This window comes from Triticum aestivum, chromosome 3A (genome assembly GCF_018294505.1).
Source record: "Triticum aestivum cultivar Chinese Spring chromosome 3A, IWGSC CS RefSeq v2.1, whole genome shotgun sequence".
Taxonomy (NCBI): Eukaryota; Viridiplantae; Streptophyta; class Magnoliopsida; order Poales; family Poaceae; genus Triticum; species Triticum aestivum.
The window spans coordinates 227,844,207-227,854,338 of record NC_057800.1 but is presented as its reverse complement, the minus strand read 5'-3'; the positions used below and the strand labels follow the sequence as shown (position 1 = coordinate 227,854,338).

The 10,132-nt window shown below is 38.5% G+C and overlaps 1 protein-coding gene across 1 annotated transcript in view; it reads right to left on the bottom strand.

Moving 5' to 3' along the window:
* Positions 1–312: 312 nt before the first annotated feature.
* LOC123061067 (DNA gyrase subunit B, chloroplastic/mitochondrial) overlaps positions 313–10,132 on the bottom strand; it is a 23,071-nt gene continuing 13,251 nt past the window's right edge. Inside the window, exons 10-21 of the mRNA XM_044483979.1 lie at positions 9,797–9,867; positions 7,606–7,747; positions 6,748–6,846; positions 2,915–3,043; positions 2,711–2,825; positions 2,434–2,501; positions 2,004–2,117; positions 1,787–1,903; positions 1,214–1,267; positions 1,022–1,127; positions 708–838; positions 313–620 (exon numbers count right to left, since the gene is read on the bottom strand). Coding sequence (XP_044339914.1) covers positions 552–620; positions 708–838; positions 1,022–1,127; positions 1,214–1,267; positions 1,787–1,903; positions 2,004–2,117; positions 2,434–2,501; positions 2,711–2,825; positions 2,915–3,043; positions 6,748–6,846; positions 7,606–7,747; positions 9,797–9,867 — 1,215 coding nt within the window. The 3' untranslated portion in view covers positions 313–551. The remainder of the gene's footprint in view (positions 621–707; positions 839–1,021; positions 1,128–1,213; positions 1,268–1,786; positions 1,904–2,003; positions 2,118–2,433; positions 2,502–2,710; positions 2,826–2,914; positions 3,044–6,747; positions 6,847–7,605; positions 7,748–9,796; positions 9,868–10,132) is intronic.

The following is a 10,132-nucleotide window of genomic DNA, read 5'->3' as shown; positions in this document are numbered from 1 at the left end:
TTTTCTTTTTAGATACAACTTTAGTTGTAAAAAACATCAGTGGCAGATTGCTTCGTGCCACACGTGTGGCATTTACCATTTGGGTTTCTTTTTTATGTGAAATCCATTAACCTTATTTTCTCAGGACCTGATCAAATGGGGCAATACCGGTTCTGAACGCGGCTGGTGAGCAGGTACACACTTAAAAGCTTCCATCCTCCCGTGTGAAGAAAACCATGCATGACTGGATGGGTAAACTGGAGCACGGCTCAATAGTAACAGGAATTCAACTACTGTAGCACAGTCCATGGATTTGATGAGTTGCCAGCTGAGTGAGCAAGTTGACCACTTCCAATGATATTGCGGTTTAACCCCCGCGTCAAGATGAGTTGGGTACAGCGTGTCAACAAATGAACGCACCATTCATGTTACAAGCACCAGGGGATCAACCCTTTTCTCCGTTCTAGCCTAGATTGCTACTAAACTAGCACCAAAACAACTTCTATGTCGAATGGGTGGCAAGTTGTGGTCTTTTCTATATCATACACAATGGTCAACCTTGTTTAAGGTTCTCAGATGTCAAGGTGATCTAGGTTGACCATGCTTGCGGCCTTCTGGATTAGTTCCTTCCTGTATTCAACCTGAAATAGAATGGTGTAGCGTCAAAGTGAAACGTTATGTAAACTCGCAAGCAGAACAAGTATCCAGAATGTTCACCGGTTGCTTACCCGAGCACCCATAAGAGATGAGAACACAACATTGGCCTCTGCAGCATCTTCGACCGTTAGCTGCTTCAACAGCCTCCTTTCAGGATCCATTGTTGTTTCCCACAATTGTAAGGGCATCATCTCGCCCAAACCTATTTAGCAACCAGGATAAAAGGACACGGTAAATATCTGCCATCAAAATAACAGAAACACATGCCATAAAATGCACATGCATGTCATACAAGCATGTACGAGAATATTGTTCACCATAGTTCATAGTCGATCATTATTTCCTTGGATATTCATAGTTAGTTGGATGGGTTGAAACACTGTACCTTTGAACCTCTGGGTATTATAAGAAGCATTTGTAGGGAAGGTGTTGACTAGCTCTTTAAGATCAGCCTCATCATAGCAGTAGTGCACTTGTTTCCCACGCTCAACCTAACACAAAAACATAAATATCAAGTACAAACTTAAGATCAATAACTATTTATTCCAAAATTCAAGTGCTGGGGTCATGATCGAACCTTGTAAAGAGGAGGCACACCAACATAGATGCAACCTTCATCGAAAAGTGCTCTCTACAAACACAGTATGAGAAAGCAAAGCTTCAGTTATCATGTTGCAACTTGTAATCATATGTAAATAGGTACTGGACAGCTGCGCTTAAAAGCGCATACCATTTGGTAGTTCAACTATAACGAGCATGTAAATAGGTGCTTTGCTTACAAGCACATCGTCCAGATAGACCTCGAGAGTGCAATTGATCATATACAAACCAGAACCCAGCCATCCCAACCCAATCCAACCATACCACTTCCTTATGGCAAAATTAAGACCCAAATACACAACCCATATTTCTTCCCCATTTCTCAATTATATTGAGCCCAGCTCCAAGCCTATGATCCGTACAATCAGACAATATTCACTTGGCAGGTAGCCTATGATCCGTACTTCAATAAAGCATAGACATGCATGTGTATTCAGTGGAGAAGTGTGTTCCCGTGCTACGTGAGGCTCTCATGTGCCTCCACGGAGGTACCTGCTTCAATACCTCTAACAGTTAGCATATGATTCAAGATAACTAAGAGCAGAAGTACCTGATATCTAAAGAAGAAAGTGAGGAGAAGAGTCCGGATATGTGCACCATCTACATCAGCATCTGTCAGTATAACTATCTTATGATACCGAAGAGCTTCCTTCTTAAAATCCTCACCCTGAAAGAAGTAACACCAATAGATGTATAAGCGCATACCATTTGGTAGTTCAACTATAACGAGCAACAGTAGCAGAAGTTTAGAACAAAACAACATGCACCTTCACTCCTAATCCAAGACCAAGAATAAGATTTTGGATCTCTTCATTTTTGTACATGGCTGCTTCATCCCTCCTCTCAATGTTGAGAATTTTGCCCCTCAGAGGCAAAATGGCCTGCATCCATGATTGAAGACATGCTTAGATCTGAGTGAATGCCAGAAATATTATATGTACGCTGAAAACAAATTCGATACAGAAAACCATATTATGAACTTCCATCTCGCATTTCATAGTTAGGGCATTGTCTACCTACACTAGCAGTGTAAGTAAGAATTAGTCAAGTAAAACTTTTCCTGTAAAAAGGAAAACGAGACACTGTATACCTATAATTATTTATTAGTCCTAATTTCACCCAGAATATTGCATTGTTTTGAAAACAGCTGTCATTATATCATGTTAGTATCGCCAGATTGAAAAGGAAAGGCTATACCTGAAATTTCCTATCCCGGCCTTGCTTTGCACTACCCCCAGCCGAATCACCTTCAACTATGAAGATTTCTGAATTCACGTGTGAACAGCAAAAGTCAAAGCCTCAACATAAGATAGTAAATATAGTGATTTATAACAAAAGCATAGAACTGGAACTGTTAGAATTGAGAAACTTCCTGTCAAAAGAAGAATGTGAAGAGATGTATAACAGTCAATTAATTATGCTAATCTGCATAAAAAGATGATGCAAGATTTTCCCAGCACAACTGGCAGCTCACCAGATTCTGCAGGGTTAGAAGATGCACAATCAGCAAGTTTCCCAGGAAGTGAAGAAGATTTCAAGACACTCTTTGTCCTCACTAACTCTCTAGCCCGCTTGGCTGCCAATGCAGCCTGCAACAGAAAAATATGTCATACACTGCACTCGAACGAAAAAATGAGTTCTTGGGAAGGAGTTTTGCTACAATAATGAATAGCAATACCTTGAGAGCATTAAGGGACTTGGACAGAATTGAATCTAAAACATCTGGATGTAACTCCAAGTATTCAGTTAGATTTTCTTGAACAGATTGTTCAACTATTCTTCGCACTTCTGGATTTCCCAGCCTGGTCTGTAAAAGAGAAGGAAAAAGAGAAATTGAGCAATCGTTATGGGAAAAAAGTGTATGGCATTAATCTTCTAGCACATCTCCACCACTATTAAAAGCAAGAGTTGAGTTGGATTCATATAACATCAACCAATCAGCCCTATGGTTGCCTTCCTCCTACAGTCTACAGTTATCCAATGTTGCATCACCAGTTACTAATCCATCTTACTCGTAGCCCTTAATCGCCTATTACTAATGCATGAGATTAGGTCAATGATGTGCAGCCGAACAACACTCGCGCCATGCCCCGCAGCCTCCCTTGTTCCACTAAGTTAGACAGCAGATCATAGATGTACCTCTAGTAATGTGCTTTCCACAACTGGCTCACATTTAAGAATCTTATAATGTATAATGCGTGTGTGTGGGTGGGTGGGTGGGGGGCATAGCATGGTACATTGGTATCTGAACTTGGTGTTGTTGTTAATTTGATATCAGGTATATGCTTATCTCATATAGTATGAGCTGTCTTTAAAAAAAGAAAATGTTATTCCAAAAAACTCATATATGGGTATTCGGAATTTGATTCCAGGGTATGAAACCTACTGGATAATAATTCAGTTCCGAAACACATAAGAAATAAATTAGTTAAATATTTGAATTCGTAAGGAGATACTTTTGGAAATAAAAAAATCCATATTTGTTTTCCAAAATATAAAACGACCCAAAGGGGCACATCCAACTAATCTCGGCCATCAAAACATGTCAATCCAACGATCTAGATTGCTCCGATGGCGAGCGCTCAACATGTTTAGCATGCAGTTAATATCATACCAAATATCAATATCATGCAAATCACATAATTAACATGCAATTGATATCCTACCCAATATCATCGTGCAATTAATATTCTACCAAATATCAACCATCAACGGGCAATTAATGCTCTACCAAATTTCAACGTGCATTGCACATACGCCTTTACTAGTGTGTTCCAAACTTGTCAAAATCAACAACAAATGATGGTATTTCCAAAATCCATCATAACTGAATCATGAGTTTGTTGCCTATCTTAAAATATGCATGGAAGGAGGTGCTTTGTTGATGATCCTTATTTTGGTTCAGATTGCTGAAACCATATTCTGGTTTAGACTCATATTTTGTTGCTTTATTGATTAGCAAAAGATTGATTTGGGCCCTCTAACCCTGTAAGACTGTAATTGTTCAGTTGTAACCTCAAAACGAGTACAAAGTTGATTTGATCCTCTCTACAAGTTAAATAACCTATTGTCTATTGAATGTTTGGTGTGTCTCAGTGATTGATTAGTTAAAGAACCTACTACTATATACAGCTAATTTCATTTGTTAAAAAATTATGGTGCAATAACTACTAAATGTATGCAGTTAAAATTGGTTGGTTAGCACATTATTATTACAATTTCAATCAATATGTTTTGCGGATTTGCCAATATGGACAAATAACGGTTAGTCCCCTAGAAGGAATTTGGCAATGCCTTTGCGTTCTAGGCAGTGGTAGTTGCAGGATATTCAAAATGTGTTGTAGAGGTAGAATGGCATGCTAACACTTCTACTTATTTTTGTATGCACTCAGTTTTTCCAAAAAGTTATACCAGTTAAGCATGATTTGCAAATATACATGCAATGTCAACTTGCCCACAACTATCATTCATGTTAGCTTTGGAACCTACTAATTTTTTAGCAAATGACTTTACTTGCCCTATCATGTTCCCTACTGAAATTTTCAGGGGACACCTGGCTACACTTCACATTAAGTACATAAAATAGTCCTTATCTCACTTCTAGCCAGTTCCTTATTTTGCTTATTCAGCTAAAATTTGAACTAATTGCTCTGGTTTCTTTTTTGTTCCTTTTAGGCTTTAATCTTGCAACAATTGAGGTTCTAAGATGAACTCACATTAGAAGACCTAAAGTAAATCAATCTCCATTTTATCCAGGCAGGGGACCTCTTGAGCCACTAGGTTATGACCTTTAGGTTAGGTTGGTGATGGTTGTTTATGCAAAAAAAATCCCAAATAGTAGTTTTTGTCATTAAGAAATTTTGTACAACTGTATCTAGAATAGTCATTTATTTTATATCGACATACATGTAATTCACCTGTGGTAATATGTGTTGACAAGGTAATTCACCTGTGGTAAAATGCGTTGGCAAGGCCACGAGCTCTGCTTCATAACATAATTGAAAAACTAAGTATGTTTGAGGATAACTAATTCCTGAGGAAGATATATTTTTAACCTGATCCTTGGTTTCCTGCAGCAAGGACATCTTGAATAACCGATTGTTTGTAGCATCTTGACTGGAATTTCGGGCGGTATATGAGATCAGAATAGGGGTACCAGGTTTTCCCCGATATTTTGCTGATTTAGACATGATGTGTGATCCTGTTCTTATAGGATGATGATATCTAAGTGCATGCAAACTACAAGATATGTCCGGAAAAATTCTTGTGCAGGGTACAATGTCAGTCAAAGGCCTCACATTGAAAGACGTCACTAAAGGCATAGTTATCATCACTGTAAAGAAACACTATCTTTGTACATATAATGTTCAATGGTAGCACCGGATATATGGGTCTGTTCAACCAAAACTGACCATACCACAATATTGGCTAGCCCTTAAGAGCTGCCTGCTGTTTGGATACATGTCAAATGTCTGGCTCGCCCGACCTGCCAAAGGTGCGCCCGTGTGTTCTGCGCCAAAACATTGGCGTTGTGCTCAAGGCGTAGAAAACCTTCGCCAGAAAATATGCTCTGGCTCACATGCTCTTTACCCAGTGAGACCCACCACATCACTTCCCTTTACCCATCCTCTCACACGCAAACAATCGGTCGGCTACCCCTCAAGCTCCTGTAGCATCCTACTTGATTTTTTTTTGTTTTGACGTGAACATCCTACTTGAATAATAGCAGATGGATCTCCAGTTTCTATCTTGCTCTCAAATTAAATTGGTGTGCATGGTGATATGTGGGCAAAATACTACTTTTGTCTTGGCACTTTGCGGTTAATTAAGTTTGTACACAAATCTTGTAACTGAATGGAAATTAAAACAAATACTATAAGACCCAGGTTGCAGGTTGCAAACCAAACAAAGGCCTACCATTTTACCAACTTTTTGGCAGAAATAGTGGCTATAATTCAAACAACAATAGCTTACCAAAATATTGGTCATGCCCTTATTTTGGTCATGCCAAAAATTTGGCTGGGCTAGTTGGGGCTAAAACTAAACAAGCCCTATATGCTGGATCAATTATTGAAAATGTTTTCATTGTGCTTTTGTGATGCAAAGAGAAACGTTGTTGTTCAGGGCCTTGATAAATCATTCAATGGCTTTAAACAGATGAGCTAAGATGAAACTCCTTCGAGTTATCCCGTTAGTTATCTTGTACTCCCTCTGTCCCAGAATATAAGAACGTTTTTGATACTATGCTAGTGTTAAAAACGTTCTTATATTTTGGGACGGAGGGAGTAGTTATTTTTCTTTTCATAGCTTTTTATATGAACAAGTGCGCCCATTGTTTTGTAGTGTCACCTTAGTGTACAGTTTTTGTTTACGGTTTTTTTCACGTCAACAGTTTTCTCAGTCCAAAGAAAGACAAAAACAAGACAAATTAGTGTAGATGTAAAAATAGATTTTCCTGTTCAATGTCAACACATGCATTGCACATACACGGTAACTCGTTCCTCAAGTTACCTTTGTCTGCCCTTCAAACTCTGGATTAGGGACCTTCACTGAAATAATGCATGTCACTCCTTCTCTTACATGCTCCCCACTCAAGCTAATGTCTTTATCCTGCAAAAACCATCATTTGTTTAGAAAAATGCCTCAACAAATTACAGATCCAGCTTATTCAAATATTCATTCAATGGAACAAATAAGTAGCACCCAAAGTGCAGACTGAAAAAATATATACTCCCTCCTTTCCGGTTTATAGGGCTCAATTTCAAAATCTCTTCAACCAAGGTAGATGGTGAGTGGTGGCAGTGGCGGTGCCAGGAATTCATTCATGTGTAGTCAATTCAAACTTGTGTAGTCATATGTATGTATTTATGATTTTTTATTCTTAATATATACTTATTGTATGATGTTATTGCCAAAAAACTGTGTAGTCATTTGACTACACAGCTCATGCATGGCTTCGCCACTGAGTGGTGGAATAAATTTTGTAGTTTGGATAAGTACTTAATTAGGACGCTCGTTTTTCTCAAAAAGTTATGTTTATCGATGTATTAATTACAACACATGCATGCATGACCACAAAATGTCCATGAACTTCTACATGCATTGTGAGTTTTCTCCTGATACTTGCATCGGATGATTTAATGCACCTCGAAATCCAAACATGTGATGGTAAGTAGTAGAATTGTGACTTATAAAACGGAAAAATGAAATTTTTGAGATGAGACCTGCAAAACCGGAAAGGAGGGAGTATACAGCTGTTACTACGGTCCTTTTCAAACAAACTTTAACAGAACGGTTTGAAGTCAGAAGGCTAGAGTTGTGAATACCAGGGAAGAACAAAAATATACAGAATGTGCTATCAGTTATAACCTTCATAATCTTCGACTTCTTTGCAAAGCTATTAATTGTTCTTGTCAGGGAAGTTTTCAGCCCCTCAATATGAGTACCACCATCAATAGTACGGATACTGTTGGCATATCCTAGCACTGTATCAGAGTAGGAATCAGAGCACCTGTAAATCATGACAATCGATTGTTTCAGAAAGGCATACAATTCTTCTCTAGAGACAGAGCAAATGAAATGTGACAAAAGCTTCGAAATTGACCATGAAACGTTGTGTTAAAAAATCCAAATAGCTTTTGCTACGTGCCAGGAATAATGCCATATAGCCTATAAGGGGAGGAAAGAGAAACCCTTACAGCTGTTATTTCTAAATGGTCAGCATTATTACTTTCCTTTGGCTAAAGGTCAGAGCTGGTGCTGCACAGTGCACACTAATTGATTGCATCAGTGAAGACTGAAGAACATCACAGGTAAATATTTAGCTTACTAGTACACCCAAAAGCTCAAGCTAATTGTGAAAGACAATATGTACCATAACTCCAGCACTAGTTCTCAGGGCTTGTTCTGTCAATCCCACGGTACTGTTGTCGAAGCCACAGAAAGGCTAAGAGCATGTTGGGTTGATAGCCAAAACTTTGCCAGACTTTTCTTGCTCAATCGTGGCATTCTACAAAAGGTTGGTCACCACAGCTTTGGCAAGTTTGGAAAAGATGAGCCTAACAGGCTGCTGAAAAAGCGTGGTGTGCCACATCTGCGGCAAAATGAAACAAGCAGCTGCCACACCTAAGGCAATGTGTACCTGTGAACTAAATATGTCCTAAGCATGCAGAACTTTTTGGCTAACTTCCGTAACTTGTGGGCCAAAAAAATGGAATCACAAGTGAGGCTAAATATGCCCTTAGCAAAAAAAAAGAGTCTGACAAATGTGGCCAATTAGATGTGTGACTAGCAATAGTTGTGGTAGTGAACCAAACACCATGTCTAGCCTGCCTAACTTTCTTAGGCAAGTTGTGACGAACTTTGGCCTCCAAGCAAATACCCCGTGATCAAAAGAGGTATGAAAACTTGCATTTTTTTTAATTGTGATAACCAGGTCTCAAACTTCAGAAATCATGACTCTGATACCTTATTGAGTTGCAGGGACCAACCAGTTCACCTAAAGCTCAAATTGATGGGGAAAGGTTGGCAACATGTTCATGCTCATCAGTCTCAAATATATGCATGATGACTACAGCGATATTAGTTAATATACAGAGCCAGTGAGCTACACATCGCCCCTCCAACAAAGAAAGGTTTACAGTATTTCATCTATAATGCTAAATGGCTTAATCAAGATTGTAGATCACAGCATGTGAACCATCATGCCAAGAGGAGGAAAAACTATCACGGTTATAGCAGGCTATCAGGCAAGCTATGGTATACATTGCGGTAGACTAAAATATTCCTCAGTATTTGAAATATGATGTATACGTATGTAGTGAACAATACTAAAACTGTATATGTTGATCACTGTGATCATACAATTAGGAAATAACGTACAGGAAGAATTCATCTTCATCACTGCATAAATACAGAGGAGAAATTTGGGGTCCATTTCATTAATATTTCTTATCTACAAGATCAAACTGATTCACTTTAAGAATACAAATATGGTAAAGAAAATAGTTGAAAGACAATCGGTGGTTAGGAATTCAAATGGAATTGGCACGTGCAGCATAGTTGTAGGGTTTAATGAAATTTGACGAACTCGACAAAGTTTATAAATCAACGCACCAGTCTAGCAGGGGAAATTAGAACTATGAACTTGCAAGGTAACAGGAAGTTGAAAACATCATACTTTAAGCCATCTTTAAGCATATCTGATGAATTATGAAAGATAAGTTCGAATAACTGTAATTAACACTCAGTCAAATATAAATCCAAAATGATACTGATGTAATCCAGATTTTGGTGGCAAATTTCAGGAAGATACGACATTCAGTTTAGAACCTCTAGTAGTATAGAACACAGTATCAGAAACTTAGAAATAAGAATCACGTGTATAAACTAGAAAAGAGAACAAATTATCAGTATCTTCAATCAGATAAACCACAATTATTTGCTACACAGAACATGGAATATATAAGCAAGTTCAGTGCCTAACACAATGGTGGTTTTTAACTTTACACGTTACTTTTCCTTTCTTAGCAAAATTCAAAGCCGAGGAAACATACTTTACCATTGCAGGGAGACATCAACAACTATTCCATCCAATTCCTTTCTGAATGCTATTGGGTCGTGGAGGGGTTTCTGGGAAAAGAATCATACACAAAGTAATAGTGTTAGGGTCATTATGGATATATCAATATAATTTGCAGCTTGTTATATGCAGCAGAATTGGCCTCCAATCTGATGGCTTGGTATAACTAAGTAACTAACATGCACTCTACTGGCCTTACTGTGGGTGGGATCAGGTGATGCTAGTCTCTTCAGAGGATTATCTGTCACGCCCCGATCCAGAGGATTTGGGGAGAGAGGAGAAGGGGGATCGGGGTGAGGAAGAACAGAGGAGTAG